This window comes from Lipotes vexillifer, unplaced genomic scaffold, assembly GCF_000442215.2.
Source record: "Lipotes vexillifer unplaced genomic scaffold, Lipotes_vexillifer_v1.1 scaffold16, whole genome shotgun sequence".
Taxonomy (NCBI): Eukaryota; Metazoa; Chordata; class Mammalia; order Artiodactyla; family Lipotidae; genus Lipotes; species Lipotes vexillifer.
This window is the reverse complement of record NW_006778983.1, coordinates 1,218,056-1,233,489: the sequence shown is the minus strand read 5'-3', so window position 1 is coordinate 1,233,489 and position 15,434 is coordinate 1,218,056. Positions and strand designations below refer to the sequence as shown.

General features: G+C 42.8%; 1 protein-coding gene across 1 annotated transcript in view; it reads right to left on the bottom strand.

Annotated features, from left to right (window-relative positions):
• The window catches only part of LOC103083473 (mitogen-activated protein kinase kinase kinase 5), a gene marked incomplete at its 3' end in the record, with an annotated part of 199,014 nt that overhangs the window by 2,120 nt on the left and 181,460 nt on the right, over positions 1–15,434 (bottom strand). The window contains 6 exon segments of the mRNA XM_082930932.1: positions 1,444–1,629; positions 7,252–7,420; positions 7,511–7,688; positions 10,616–10,636; positions 11,353–11,530; positions 14,881–15,038. Of these exon segments, the coding sequence (XP_082787058.1) occupies positions 1,444–1,629; positions 7,252–7,420; positions 7,511–7,688; positions 10,616–10,636; positions 11,353–11,530; positions 14,881–15,038 (890 nt within the window).

Genomic DNA, 15,434 nt, shown 5'->3' with positions numbered 1-15,434 from the left:
GAGAGAGAGAGAGAGAGAGAGAGAGAGAGAGAGAGACTTGGCCTGTGGCCCAGGAATACAACTTACCCACTCTCAATCTGAATTCTACTCGCCTATTTGCCTTCCAGTCTCTAGGCTGGAAGCCAAACGTGTAGGCAAGTACAAAGTCACTAAATTATTTCATTTGGTTTGCAGATGGCTGGGGCTCGCTAGTTACAGAGTGAGTGTGCCTTTAGCATTTCATATTAGTGATGGGCTTTGCTCTCATTTTCCATGACCCCAATCGAGTCAGGAGCGTTGCCCTGCTCACAGTGCAGCACAAGACTGAGCGGCTAACACAGAGTTCCTGAGAGCACAAGTGGCCACTGAAGGATTACAATTTGGTTTTAAATCAGGGATCATTTGGTGCATCAAATGCAATTGTCAAGACATCGCCTATGTAGGAGCAATAAACACATTAGGAGTGAGTCAGTTTGGGGAATTTAAATAAAATTATGCAAAGTGCTTCCCTATTCACACAACAGGCACTATCAAGAACTCTCTCTCTCTCTTTTTTTTTTTGAATTTTATTTTATTTATTTTTTATACAGCAGGTTCTTATTATTTATCTGTTTTACACATATTAGTGTATACATGTCAATCCCAATCTCCCAATTCATCCCACCACCATCCGCGCCCCCTGCCACTTAAGAGCTCTCTTATTTCAGTCTCCCACACCTCATAAGGGCCTTCCGGGAAGGACCTCAGGCTTTTTTTGGTACACAGTTCCACAAACAAGTCTCATTCAAGAATATCGCATATGGTTTGAATCTGGCTTCTGGAAAACTGGCTTCAAGTTTGTGTGGCATAGCAACTCAATATGAGAGAGAGGAATCCTCAGTGATCTCTCACCAGATCCTGTGAATTAATTTTCATCCAGTGATGCCTTGTGCTCTGAAGTATATTGCTGGCTAGGAAATAGTGAATATTTATTAAACAAGTATGTTTAAAATGTTCTGTATGGAAACCACAGCAGGGCGGAAAAAAATTACCGATCATTCCTGTCTGTAAGGTTACATTTTTCTCAATGACCAATAGATGGCATGTCTCATATGGAATTAGAAAGCGCAGGACCATAGTGTGCTCTGTTGCTAAAATCATCAAAATAAATAGTGACTGACTACATGATTTCATAAGAACAAAGTGCAGCCATGGGAGATGTTTGTGAGTTTTGTTATTTTCCATGGTGTTCAATTTTATGTGTATCTAATCTGGGGAGATACAAGATTACACACCAAACAACACATCTGGTGCTTTGAGGCACATGGACAGGCAACCATCTCATACTTACTTATGATCCAAAGAGAACAGAATTGATCAAAATTATTAAAGAAAGAAAAGATAACAACTTATGCTCTTATCCTATTTTTCTGACTAATTTTGGCTGGAGTCTGCAGGAAAACATGGGCAAAATATCGTACTTACAGCATCTTGAAAACCGAAGAGCACCACCTGAACTTGACTAATGCCGTGGCTGTCAAAGTCCAGCTCCAGCTTCAGCTTGGACAGGGTGGTGGCTATGATCTTCCGGTCAGTGGACCTCACAAATTCTCCGAGGCTTGCGACAAGGGTTGTGATGTGCTCCCATTTTAGTTTAGGTTCTTCGGCCCCCTGTGAATAATAACCAATAATCTGTCTGTCGATCAGATGTATCTGTGCTGGATGTATCAGCCATGGGTCTGCCATCCCACAGCCGCTGCCAAGAAGAACTGGGCTTAGAAATGCCCCCCTGCTAAGGGGAAAGACCATATTTGAACTATATGGCTCCTTCCCTGGCAAAAAAAGAGGAATAATCAGACTTTGGGAGGAAAGGCACCTGCCCCATACATTGTCTAACAGTCATGCTATAGTCAGATAGACAAAGCTCTGCCCAAACAGGGACAGGCTGGGGCCATAAGATTCCACTCTCAGAAATTTTAACTGGGAGCTAAAGAGAGATTCAGCCATAGGATCTCAGGCTCAAAGTCTGCCCAGAGAGATAAGTCATAAAATAGGGGCAATGGGACTTCCCTGGCGGTCCAGTGGTTAGGACTTCGCCTTCCAATGCAGGGGTTGCAGGTTCAATCCCTGGTCGGGGAGCTAAGATCCCACATGCCTCATGGCCAAAAAAACAAAACATAAAATAGAAGCAATATTGTAACACATTCAATAAAGACTTTAAAAATGGTCCACATCAAAAAAACGTTTAAAAAATATAATAAAATAGGGGCAAGAGTACATCCAGTTATAAGGAAGGAAGGAAGCAGAAACAACTGAGTAGAGAATGATGATCAGTAGGGAGAGAAGTGGACGGACACAGCAATGGCACACCAAGCGGGCCAACAGCAACCGAGCCAGAGGAGAGATGTACAGACTCCTGGGACTTGAAGGCCCTTGGAATCACACTCTAGTTTCAGCCTGTGTGAGGCGCAGCTAGGCGCCGTGTTGGAATTAACCTGAAGAGGCCACTTCCCTCATTGCTACGTGTGTCTGCCTACATGTCCCCAGTCCTTCAACTGCCCTTAAAGCGCGTCAATTCCTTGCAGTCAAAAGGGGCTCGCTTCAGACTCCACCCGGGGAAACCTTTCCTTACCCACCGATAAGGCAATTAGCTATAAGAATGGACCAAATGGATGACTTCACATATTAAAAATTAAATACAATATTTAAACAAATTCCCTCCCTCAAGTTGAACTTTATTTTACTTTGAGCAAGGAACATTGCTTCCTTAAAGGAAACATAGTAGGATGTTATTTATCCTCATTTAACTTTAAGAAACAACTGGATTTTTATTATGCTCATTTCTATCTCATATTGCACATTTTGTTATTGCATCATTAAAATTAAATTCCTCAGCTGGGCTGTGAAAATTACAATTTCTAGGAGTCTATTAAAATAAAAGAGAAATGTCCCATCAAGTTCTTTCTCTCAATATATTTTCATTTGGGAGCTCCCTCTCATGTTTATGTTTTGATGAGAAAAGATTATATTAAAAAGCTTGAAAACTGTCATTAAGGGAATATTTTAAAATCAGACTGGGAACAATTATAAACTTTGTTTCTTTTCTTACCACGAACTAAATTACAACCAAAGTAAAGATTCATAGGCAATATCACAGTAACATGAAAATATGTTCAAGAAGAAAAATGTGAGTTATTCAGAAATTGGAAGCTTATCTTAGTGAAAAATCAGTTATGTGTTTGCCAGCAGTTTAAATAGCAATCATTTTTTGGACATTAGCTTTGTTTTCACAACAGAAAAACATGCTGCTTCTGGTTTTCGATGCCACTGCCCTACAAAGGAATGCTGTCTACCCTGGGAAATGTTCTTCTGTCTGGGATATTTCATCACGTACCTAATGGTTATTTCTGTTCTCACTCCTGCCTCCCCGTGTGCACTCATTAACATGCCTTCATGAACAAGCATCTTAGGTACCAGGTGAGACTGATTCAGTATCAGAAAGTAGCATCTGACAGCGAGCCTTTCCGGAGCACTCAGAGGACCATCACAGATTCTCCTGCAAAGGGCCTCTCTCTTCTTTATCCCTTAAACTTCCTTAAAAATGGTGAGTGGATTTCAGAATGATGTTACAGATTGAAAGGGCTTTCATGGGCCGCTTTGAGGACCTGACCAACATCTACCTTTCAGTCTTGCTCTAAAGGGTAGGCTTAAATGTAATGATGTATCCATTAATAGAAATATTTAATACAATGAAAGGACTTATTTCCATCTGGTAGTAGAAGAAAATTAAAGATACTAGATAACTGTTATTAGCTTGCTTGATAATGATAATAATAACAATAATAGTTAACATTTGTGGAATACGTTCTATTATTGTCTCAATGATTCATAATCTTAGTTACTCCTTATAGCAACCCTATGAGGTGAATACCATTGCTTCTTCTATTTTATGGATTAGGAAATTCAGCTTCAGAGCGGTTAAATAACTTGCTCAAATCACACAGCTTTTATGTGGTGGAACCAGGCCTCAGAGTCAAGTTGAGGCTGAACCCAAGCTCCTAATCATTACCTTCTATTGCCCCAATCAGCTGGATGAACCAGCAGTAACCTTGGGGCAGGACCTGCTCTATCACAAGATCATCATGGGATGCCACAGGAAAGGGTTCATAGAGTCCCCAGCAGTACAGTCAGAAGCACCCTGTCTATCCCTTGACGATTCTGGATTTACTAAGTGATTCTGACCCCAGAATCACTTCTGGTCCCCACTGGTCACTTCATGTTGGTGCACTGAGGCATGCCCTCTGACAGTCGCTTTTAAGTTTTTCTTTCCTTTCTCCTTTTTTTTTTTTTTGCAGTACGCGGGCCTCTCACTGTTGTGGCCTCTCCCGTTGCAGAGCACAGGCTCCGGACGCGCAGGCTCAGCGGCCATGGCTCACGGGCCCAGCCTCTCCGCGGCATGTGGGATCCTCCCGGACCGGGGCACGAACCCGTGTTCCCTGCATCGGCAGGCAGACTCTCAACCACTGCGCCACCAGGGAAGCTCCCCTTTCTCCTTTTATAGAGAACATTCAAGCGTGCTTAAAAAACTAGGGAGTCACAAACACTTGAATAGGATTAACCAACTCCAAATTTAAGAATTTCAGCATGGTCATGAAACCTGCCAGGTTCTTTGCTGAGGACCGGGACAACAACACTAACCAAGGCAGTCCCTGCCCTGATGGACCTACAGTCCAGCAGGGAGACAAAGAAAACCCCCAAACAAGCAGATACTTTCTGTATTAGAAAAGCACACTCATTGGGGATGATTACGATATTTAAGCAATCCCTGTGTTCTGTGTTTCTGACCTAAAACAGAAGCCTTCATTCCACAGTGGCTGCTGGTGATTCCCTCCCCCAACCCAAGTCCTGTCCCCTCCCCTGGTTTATGTTTCTCCCAGCACTTGTCACCCTCTGGTGTAGCAGTGGGGAGAACAGTGTGGTACTTGACAGCACAGACCCTGGAGCCAGGCTGCCTGTGTTCAAATCCCGACTCCATCACTTAGGGCTGCATGGCCTTGGTGAGTTACTCAACAACTCTGTGCCTCTGTGTCCTCATCTGCAAAATGAGGATACTAATAAAACTAGTGCTGTAGGACTACTGTCAAGAGGATTAAGTGAGTAGAGACACAGGAAATACTAAGAACAATATCTGGCCCATAGAAAGTGTTTGCTAGTATTACTATATATTTACCATATATAGAAACATATATGTAACACACATAGTATGTAGCAACATATAACTATATATTTAACTGTATTTGTTACTATATATTCAACTACATGTTTACTGTGTTTTTATTGCTTTTCTTCCTCCACTAGAATGTCAGCTTCAATGGGATGCAGATGTGTTTTCTATTTTGCTCACTATAGTGTCCCCAGCACATAGAACAGTGCCTGGCATCTAGTAGATGCTCAATAAGTATTTGTTGAATGAATGACCTCCAATTACTGCCCAGTTGTTCCTTCCATCTAAACTTGATTCCCCTTCTTATCTTACACCATCCGATTCTCAGTCCTTGAATGACCACAGTGAACAGACAGAAAGGCAAGAGTGACAGCTAAAGGTTCCAGACTGCTTCTGTCTCCTCCACATCTCCAGATTCTTGCATGGCATCCTCAGCACTCATTCTACCTCCAACTCAGAGCCTGGCTGCCCCTCACCTCAGAGCACCTCCTTTCTGGGCCTCAGAGTCCCTGCTCGCTGGAGGCAGCTTCCCTTAAGGACCCAAGTCAGAGTTTTCCCAGAACCTGGAAATTTCAGTTCTCCCTGTACCCAGAGACCCTGCTGACACACACATGGCCTTTCAGCTCCTCCTACGGGATCTAACGATGTGAACATTGCAGAATTCCTAAGGCGATGGAATCAGCAGAGAAACCTAGTGGGGTTCTCGAGACAAAGACAAGCAGGGGCTATAGAGCAAGAGCTGAGAAAGAGAGAGCCTGGCTCCATTTACATCCCAATAAAAGCTGAGAACAGGTAAACTGCTAGACTGAGACTAAAAATTGACCCAATCCCTCCAGCTCCATCCATTTTTGCAGGTATTTTCCTAGGACAGAAGGGAGGGAAGAAGTTATGTGTCATCCACAGTGATCACAGAGGGACAGGTGGTGGCCACAGGTGCTAAAGCAGGTACACAAGTCCCTGACGCCAACAGAACTGAAAGAGGATGCAAGTGTCATGTCTGGGCCAAGCATGCCTGGGAGGTTTACACCCACAGGGGGCCTGAGCTTCTGCTCCAGGCACAGGAGGCATCACCTACAGCTTGGAGGTGGGGGAAACCCTATTTCCACTGGGGCAGAGTTCGGAGGGGATTCTTCCTCATTTCTGTAAACAGAATCCCAGGGAATACATTTTCCCAGGTATTATGGATGAAACAGTGCCATTCCCCCCACCCCCCAATTCATGTTTTTAAGCCTTAACCCCCAATGTGACCGTATTTGGAGACAGGGTCTTTAGGAGGTGATTAAGGTTAAGTGAGATCATAAGGGTGAGGCCCAAATCCAATAGGATTAGTGTTCTTATAAGAAGAGGAAGAGACACCAGGGGCACACAGAGAAAAAACGGCAGGTGAAGACACAGCAAGAAAGTGGCCATCTGCAAGCCAAGGAAAGAGGCCTCAGGAGAAACCAAACCTGCCAACACCTTGCTTTTAAACTTCCAGTTTCCAGAATCGTGAGAGAGAAATTTCTGTTGTTTAAGCTACTGGGTCTAAGGTATTTTGTTACGGCAACTTAGCAAACAAATACACCAGGGAAAAAGAATTTGACTGACCAGCTTTGTTTTTTCATAGCACGAATGGCCTCCTAGCACGCTAGATAATTTACTTATTATTGCCCATCACCTTCCATCTAATTGTAGCCCTCCAAGCACAGGGGTCTCTGTTGAATTTGTGATGTTTCCCAAATGCTCAGAGGAGCCAATGGCAGGTACCCTCATGCTAATATCAGAATTAGCAATTCACATGGCTCAGTGCATGTTTATTGACTGAGTGAATAAACAAATGAATGAAGGATGAAAAGGCTTGTGGGGACCAGCTGGAACTTCATCAACATGAAAATTTTGCTGCTGACTTAAAAACAGCTTATGTTCAAAAATGCAGTTTCTGTGTTAGGGATCTGCCTATCCCTGGGGTAGGTTTGTTTTATCATCAGGAGAGCAGCAGCTTCCTCATGTCTTCACATCACGTGTGACAGTTCCAAGTGGTTATGACACTGTTAAAATAGGGAAAATGAAGTCTCCATGAGGGGTTTTACCTGAGCCAAAGATTCCATTAAGTTTCTCACAACTTTGTCTTGGTCTTCCGTCAGGATCCTGTGAAGCGTGGCCCGTCTCTCACTGTCCTTCCTCAGCATAAAGAATCCGGAATCTTTTTCTTCAGGAGAAGGTGGAGCGCTGTGGTCTTCAAAATTTTCATCAGGGATGCTGTAATAATTCAGACAGCACAAATCACAATTTTCTTCACAAAATGACACACAACATACTTCTCTCACTCAAAACAAGCCAGGTCTTTACCCCAGAAAGAGCGTCCGTATTCCTTTGACATCTTTTTCTCCGCAGGACTTGGCTCTTGTTTTGAAAGAGAAGGGATCCACCTTTAACTCCGTGTCTGGAGAAACTGAGCCGTACTCACTGCTACTGCTGGTGTCCTCCACCAGGACAGGCACTGGCAGGGAGATGCTCCTAAGATACTCTGCGTGTCATGAGAGGGGGAAGGAGACGATTAATGCTTCTAAGAACGTGCACACACGGACACACCTATTGAAAGACAGCAAGATTATTTGTCAAGTGTCTCGGTTCAGTGAGTAGCAAAATTACGCTTCGTAAGAGGCTGGTCGTGGGACCACAGTTCCTCCCAATGCTCAGTGTAACCCATGCAGGGGGTCGGCGAGGAAAGGGCCTCCTGGGCTCTGAAAGGAGTATCTCAGGGGTGTGAAACCGGAGGAAGCACCAGGCCCAGCAGTTCTGGGTTCTGAGCCCTTCGTTTTTATTGTCCTCCTATTTGGAAGGTCATTTATGAGTCTTAGTTTTCATATCTATAAAATAAAGGACCAGATTCATAATTTGTAAACTGTGTGCCTCAGAAGTTTAAGGTTCACCTATTTCTTGGGGCTGCCTTGGGTGGGGTGAGTGAGTAGGATTCTGTGATTCTAGAACACAGGTACCAACCCTGTTTTTCCTGAAACAAATATGTTCTTTCAGTCATATATCAGGGCTGTGCTTAAGGATTCATATTAAAAAAAAATGTTCTTTACTAAACACAGATTTTGGAAACTAATGGACTAGATGATTTCTTAGGTCTTTCCCAGTTCTCAGACATTATGATTCTATAACAAATGTAAGCTTTTATTTTATTTTGATGGAGACTGAACTGGCACAATAGGAGGTGCCTACATTTCATCAAATACTGGTTTTAAAATAAGTAATTTTTGCCAGAAACATCCTTATCAAGCAAATCAATGTCTCAGGCCAAGAGGGAAGAACAGAAAGGGATGGGTCACTGGGAGATAAAAAAACATCCAGAGAATTCAGGAGGCCTGGAAGAAGTTCTGAGAGAGGAGGAACAGGAGGGTTTTTAGCAAAAGGAGAGGGGAGGGGCTTCCCTGGTGGCGCAGTGGTTGAGAGTCCGCCTGCTGATGCAGGGGACGCGGGTTCGTGCCCCAGTGCGGGAGGATCCCACGTGCCGCGAAGCGGCTGGGCCCCGTGAGCCGTGGCCACTGAGCCTGCGCTCCGCAACGGGAGAGGCCGCAGCAGTGAGAGGCCCGCGTACCGCAAAAAAAAAAAAATGAGAGGGGACTTTTGGACTGTGGTCTACAATTCTAAACGAGCCACTGGGCATGGGCCAGTCAGAGCAAGAAGGGACCAGCAATAATAGTCATAATAACCACCTTATGGCAGTTGCTAAGCATCTCACATGTGTAATCGTATTTAATAGTTACAAAGACCCACGGGCAGGTTGTCTAACTGAATCCACTGGACAGATGAGGTGACTAAGGGTCATTTCCAAGGTCACCCAGTTAATGCGTGAACCCAGCTCTGACCCCAATGCCCATCCTCTTAATTCTGACTCTATAAAATCTTAAGATTCTAAAATATCTTTTTATTTTGGCCGTGCAGCACGTGGGATCTTAGTTCCCCAGTCAGGGATCGAACCCGTGCCCCGTGCAGTGGAAGCGCAGTCTTAACCACTGGACCACTTAAGTCCCTTAAGATTCTAAAATATCTTAAGTAAAGTTAGACTCTAAAGCCAGAGCAGAGTCCCAAATGCTCTTGAGTCATCCTGAGTGCAGAGGGGGGAGGGTGCGTGGGAAAGGTGACCCAGAGTTGAGCAGGTGGACACCTTCCATCTCATGCTTGTTCTAAGGCACATGCTCACCGAGAGGGCTTGTGGGCAGAACTATCAGCTTAAATTCTCTCTCTCCAGCTCTCTCTTGCCAAGTGTGTATAGCTGAGTTCACATAATTTAAATATGTGCGTGATGAGAATGTTTCCTAAAACAAAAACCGACCCATATGGAAGGGATAAAGCTATCATGCATTGAGCTTCTGGGCATGGCTCCAGCCTCTTTTGGTATATATTTTTTATTTTGTTCTCAGAACTAAATCTGTGAAGCAGGTACTGTTCTCAACATAGAATGCCTGATGAAACAAGTAAATTGCTGCATGTCACATATTTAGAAAGTGGCTCAGTTGGGATCAGAACCAACTTCCAACTAAGTCCAAAGTGAATCAACTTCTGCTTAAGTCCAAAGTCAGTGCCCATTTTATGACACCAAAAACAGGCTGGTCGGGAGGTGGTGGCGCACCCCAGGTCCACCTTGTGAAATGCAGTGACTGCCTTCCAGCGTCTAGGCTGCTTGTGGAGAAAGGAGGAAAGGGAGGGGCTTCTCTTCACAGAGTTCTCCTTGACTCTCAGAATTGAAGGAGGAATCTGGAAAGGCTGTGGCCAAGAAACCCCAATTACTGGGCCTCTTCTCTGGGCCGAGGCACCTTAAGGAACCTTAAGGAACCTGCAAAAGCCTGCCCCTGGCCTGTGGAAGAATGCACATGACGCTCACAGTGAACAATTAAGCCCCCTGCCTACGTGATCAACAGCTCATCCAACTTAGGAAAAGCCAAAGCCATGGTCATTTCTTTCCTGTTCCTTGAAATGCATTAGTTGATCTTCCTAGAGCAAATTTACCTTCCTAGTTATGATCTGCAAAGGCCAATATTAAAAATCACAACTTGTCCTGACCAGCTAAATCCAGATAGAATATAGGACGCCAAAAGTGACAGAGGAAGGTGTCTGGCATTGAAATTTTCCACAAGAAATCCATTAGGTGGCCAACTGGCTCCTCAATAAGAAAGTATGGACTCCTCTCAAATTGAAGATTTCAAAAACAGAGTCACCATCTTCCATTCAGGGAGGAACAATGGAAGCCTCTCTCATGAAGGAGAAAGGTGAGGGGTTTTCTGAAGGAAGGAACTCAGCCAGGCTTGCAGCCACACATCCTTAGTACCCAGAGGAGCCCCTCCATGTAAGCAAGGAGCAGAGGATGAGGCTCTTTGACAGGCAATCTAGAGCTTAACTGTGATGCATCAAGCTTCAGCTCAATGGACAATATAAAAATAAACTCACCATTCGATCCAGCTGAAAGAGCTGTGGAAAGAAAAGCAAACGCAGCAACATAAGCACGCGTTGGGTTTGTTGTTGAACTAAGAAATCAACAAAAAATGAAGTGAATGCTTGAAATGGGATTGATGTCCTTTCCAGACATTCAGTCTGCCCATGTCATCCCACATAATCCTCCCAAATGCTAAAAACAAACGAATCATTTGCTTGTTTTTTCTTTTCTGAAATGAGTTATGGAAATTATTGCAAAAAGACAATTTATATTTTTACACTGCTATTTTATTTATAACTGGCAATCTTCTTTTTTTTTTTTTGAGGGGGGGTTAATTATTCAGAAAGATAGTCTCCTCTATGAGGCAATGAGTATTTTCTACTACCTAAAATTGAAAGAACATATTATCTAGATGGCTTAGAAGTATAACAGCTCTGTAATAGCCCTATAGCCCATCTGTGGTAATTTGGAGTTTTGGCTAGAAAAGGCTACATTTCACCCCTTTAACTTTGATCTTTGTATCACCAATGCTAGTATATAGATGCTTATATTCTAGTTCCCTACTAACCATGTAATGGAAGATTATTATGTGTGAGGCCCTAGCATCTGTGAAACTGATGGTAACACTGCTTCCTGACCAGTTTTCAGTGATGTCTTTAAGCAAATTAGCTTACTTTCGGAAAAATCTTCCACCTTAAAAGTTTAGGATTTAGTGACTCTGACCTATACCCCCTTCAAGGCAACGACATACCTGAAAGCTTAGGTTGTGTCTTTTTCTTTTTGCTTGAAACTTTTAAGAAATCATCCATAAGCAAGTTGTTAGCACAGTCTCTCTTGTCAGGGTCTGGTTCAAAACATTTCAGTATGAACGCTTTGGCCTCTGCTGACATGGACTCTGGGATCTCCGGGTGGACTTTAAACATTCCCACCTAAGACACAGCACAACGTGACTTCTGAGTGACCACCTTATCCCATGGGCTCTGGGTTCCATAACCTGGTCACCTAATGCAACAAGCTCCTTTATCATATACTACAAATTCATGGCTTTTCTCAAAGTGAGACAGGACTTGTTTTCTGTAGGTTATGGAAAGTTTCCAGAGCACTTTTGTAAGTTTATTAATGACACAGGCATAGTAATTAGCTTAAGATAGTAGACAGCAGCACTATGAAGTAATAATTCAGTCCTCAAAGTTTTGTGCTTGGCTTTTCCATTTATGAGATTCACTGAATACTCCCAGCAACCCAGTGGATTAAATATTATCCCTGTTACAGCAATGAGAAAAATGAGGCTCACGGGTATGAGGTTATATGCTTATGAAAAGGCAGATCTGGTATTTGAACCTTCATTTGTTTGGCTTAAAGCATACGTTGTTTCTCCTGTGCCATGGTTTGTGAACGTTTTCCCTGTCTCAAATTGCCTACATTAAAAGAGATATTTAAAAATACTTAAAATTGGGACTTCCCTGGTGGCACAGTGCTTAAAAATCCACCTGCCAATGCAGGCGACACAGGTTCGAGCACTGGTCCAGGGAGATACCACATGCCGCGGAGCAACTAAGCCCACGTGCCACAACTACTGAGCCTGCACTCTAGAACCCGTGAGCCACAACTACTGAGCCCGCATGCCACAACTACTGAAGCCCGCGTGGCTAGAGCCCGTGCTCTGCAACAAGAGAAGCCACCACAATAAGCCCGCGCACCGCAACGAAGAGTAGCTTCCACTCTCCGTAACTAGAGAAAGCCTGCGCAGCAATGAAGACACAACGCAACCAAAAATAAATAAATAAATTTATAAAAATAAATAAATAAAGATACTTAAAATTAAAGTTTTTCTATAACAATGAGAACTTTCTTCTCATTGACGTCATACTAATTTTTTTTCAGTAATGTTTTCATGTATTTAGTACAGAGAAAACTTCCTAAGGAAATCTTCTTTGTTATTAAATAGCTTATATGAATTTATTATTATATAGATAATAAGATATAATTATCTGTAATAACTATAAAGTCTTTACTATGTGTCAGACACTGTTCTAAGTGCTTTGCACATATTGTCTTATCCACTCCTCAAAACGCTTTTATCAGATAGGTACTATTTTTATACCCATTTTATAGTTGAGGAAACTGAGATACAAGAAGGTTAAGTAATTTACCTAAAGTCATCAAATAGTTTGACTGTGTCAGAGCCTGAATTCAAACATTGCAGATCTGTGCCAGAGTATGCTATCTCATCTAAAGCATGTTGTATAATAATCCCGGCACCGTGTGGGTAACAGAGGAGCATTTCAGAGTGAAGTCCTAGAGACTGGTGAAAACTTGAAAAACTGGCCAAGAAGAGAAAGACATCCATTCAGGTCCAGAAAGGCAGCTCCCTGAGCAGCTCTCACTGTTCTTTCAGGTTTGGTTACACTACTATTTCTGTATCAGCAGTAGCCTATCATATTGTCTCTTAAAGTAATCCAAGCTTTGTACAAACACAGAAGGTATGTACTACGTGGTCCCTCATAAGAGGCTATTCACAAACGGAGTAAGTACTAGAAACACAATCAGTGGCAGGGAAAGGAATAACAAATTATGATCAAAAGTCCGATGCCGGGGCTTCCCTGGTGGCGCAGTGCTTGAGAGTCCGCCTGCCGGTGCAGGAGACGCGGGGTCGTGCCCCGTTTCGGGAAGATCCCACATGCCGCGGAGTTGGAATAGTTTAAGGAAAATCCTGTAAATAATTTAGTATGCGTTTCCCACAGATACGAACATTTAAAAAATATAACCACAATGCCGTTATCATACCTAACAAAATTTTAAAAGTTTCCTTAACAAAATATAATACCGGTCCAAATTTAAAATTTCCTGATTATATCAAAGATGGCTCCTTACTGCTGGTTTGTTCAGTTTGTCATCCAAAAAAGTCCAAACATGATATTTAATTGTTATGCCTCTTAAGTCTCTTTCAATCTCTAATAGCCCCTCCTCCATTTGCTGAGTGGATGACTATTTGTATTCTACTTTTGTGCTGTGCCTTTCCTTATCTTTCACCTTCTCTATAAATGATATCACTTTTGGTGGATATCTGTGGCAAAAATCCTATAGCCTTGATATTACACATCTTTATCTACAAATGCTAGATTGAGAAAGTAAGGACCTCCCTTTCACATATTTACATTATGTGAAGAAAATATGGAAGATGGATTGAAAACTATTTATTCATATCAAAATCCAGATAAGAAGTGCATATACTACATACTAAGAACTTATCTCACTCGATCCTTTAAAAAATCCTTTGAGTTTTTTATCCCCGTCTTCAGGTTAAGAAACAGATTGAGAGAGGCTAAGCAAAAAATATGGGGCTACGGTGTCAGTCTGAGACAGGGCCAGGCCAGACTTGAAGCCCTGGACTCTTTTTCCCAGGGACTCATTGTCTCTTCATCCAGTCATGCTGCTGTAGTAATAAAGTAATGAAGTAATGAAGGATGGTTTAAATAGGGGAAAAACTACCAAAAGACAATTCTGGTAGATGCTTTACAAAAAAAAAAAAAAAAAAAAAAAAAAAAAAAAAAAAAGTCCGATGCCTTAGAGAATAGCAGACATGTGAGCTTTACTTCTTGGGAAACAGGTGTTCAGCTTAATGTTCCTCTGGCTTGGTGGAGCGGCAGGTGAGGACTACAGGGATTCATGGGCAGGTCATTGTTTGCCCAGGCCCCGGATGCTGAAGCTGTGGCCCCTGGGCTCTCTCAGGCCTATTTGCATATCACGTGCTCCCTATTTTGAGAGATGGAGCCGCTTCCTTTCCCACCCCCAAAACAGTTACTAATGGGCAAATTAACAGGCTAGAAGAGTAGGTAGATGAGAATAAGTTTGATGTACTTATAATAGAAACTATGCCCTTTTATCTATGGAGCCTTCAAACTATTATGATAGAGGAGTAAAGGAAAATATGTCTTTAATACCTAAATGGATAAAACATGTTTTTATATCTCCCTCAGTGGAAGATTTTTCAGACTGTGTTTCCCAAAGAGCTTATTATACTGCATTGTGAAAGGGCAGTCACAGGAAGTTACACTGAATCTCACTTTATAGTTGGGAAAACTAATGTGGAGAGAGATGCTCCATGTGAGGCAGAGGTGTTGACCAGGGGGAGTGAATCTTGAACTTTATATCTTAGATTGTGCTTACTTAGGCTCCTTTCATTTTACCTAAAAAAATATGACATACAGAACATCCAGGAGTTATGAAGAGCTTTAACCACTCGTTTTTAAGACATTTAAGACATATGAAATGTGACCTTGAACATAGCTGCTTGTGGTTCCCCCAGTTCATAAAAGGGTGGTTTTCCAGTGGCCATTTCAATGATTGTGCAGCCCAAAGACCAAATGTCTGCTGCTTTCCCGTAGCCTCTTGGTCCTTTATCTATTATTTCTGGTGCCATATACTGAAGGGTACCTGCACATAATTCAAACACAGTTACACTTTAAAAAGAGAAAACAGATGAACACCTAATGACAGTTTCAATTTCTTTATATAAATAAGGTAACTTTAAAAGCATGATTCAGAAAAAAAAAAAAAAAAGCATGATTTGGGTCTTAATAGCTCATCTTTGAATTCCAGTTTTTTCTGCTGTTAATAAAAGGGGAGGGCTTCCCTGGTGGCGCAGTGGTTGGGAGTCCTCCTGCCGATGCGGGGGGCACGGGTTCGTGCCCCAGTCCGGGAAGATCCCACATGCCGCGGAGTGGCTGGGCCCGTGAGCCATGGCCGCTGAGCCTGCGCGTCTGGAGCCTGTGCTCCGCGATGGGAGGGGCCGCAACAGTGAGAGGCCCGCGTACCGCAAAAAAAAAAAAA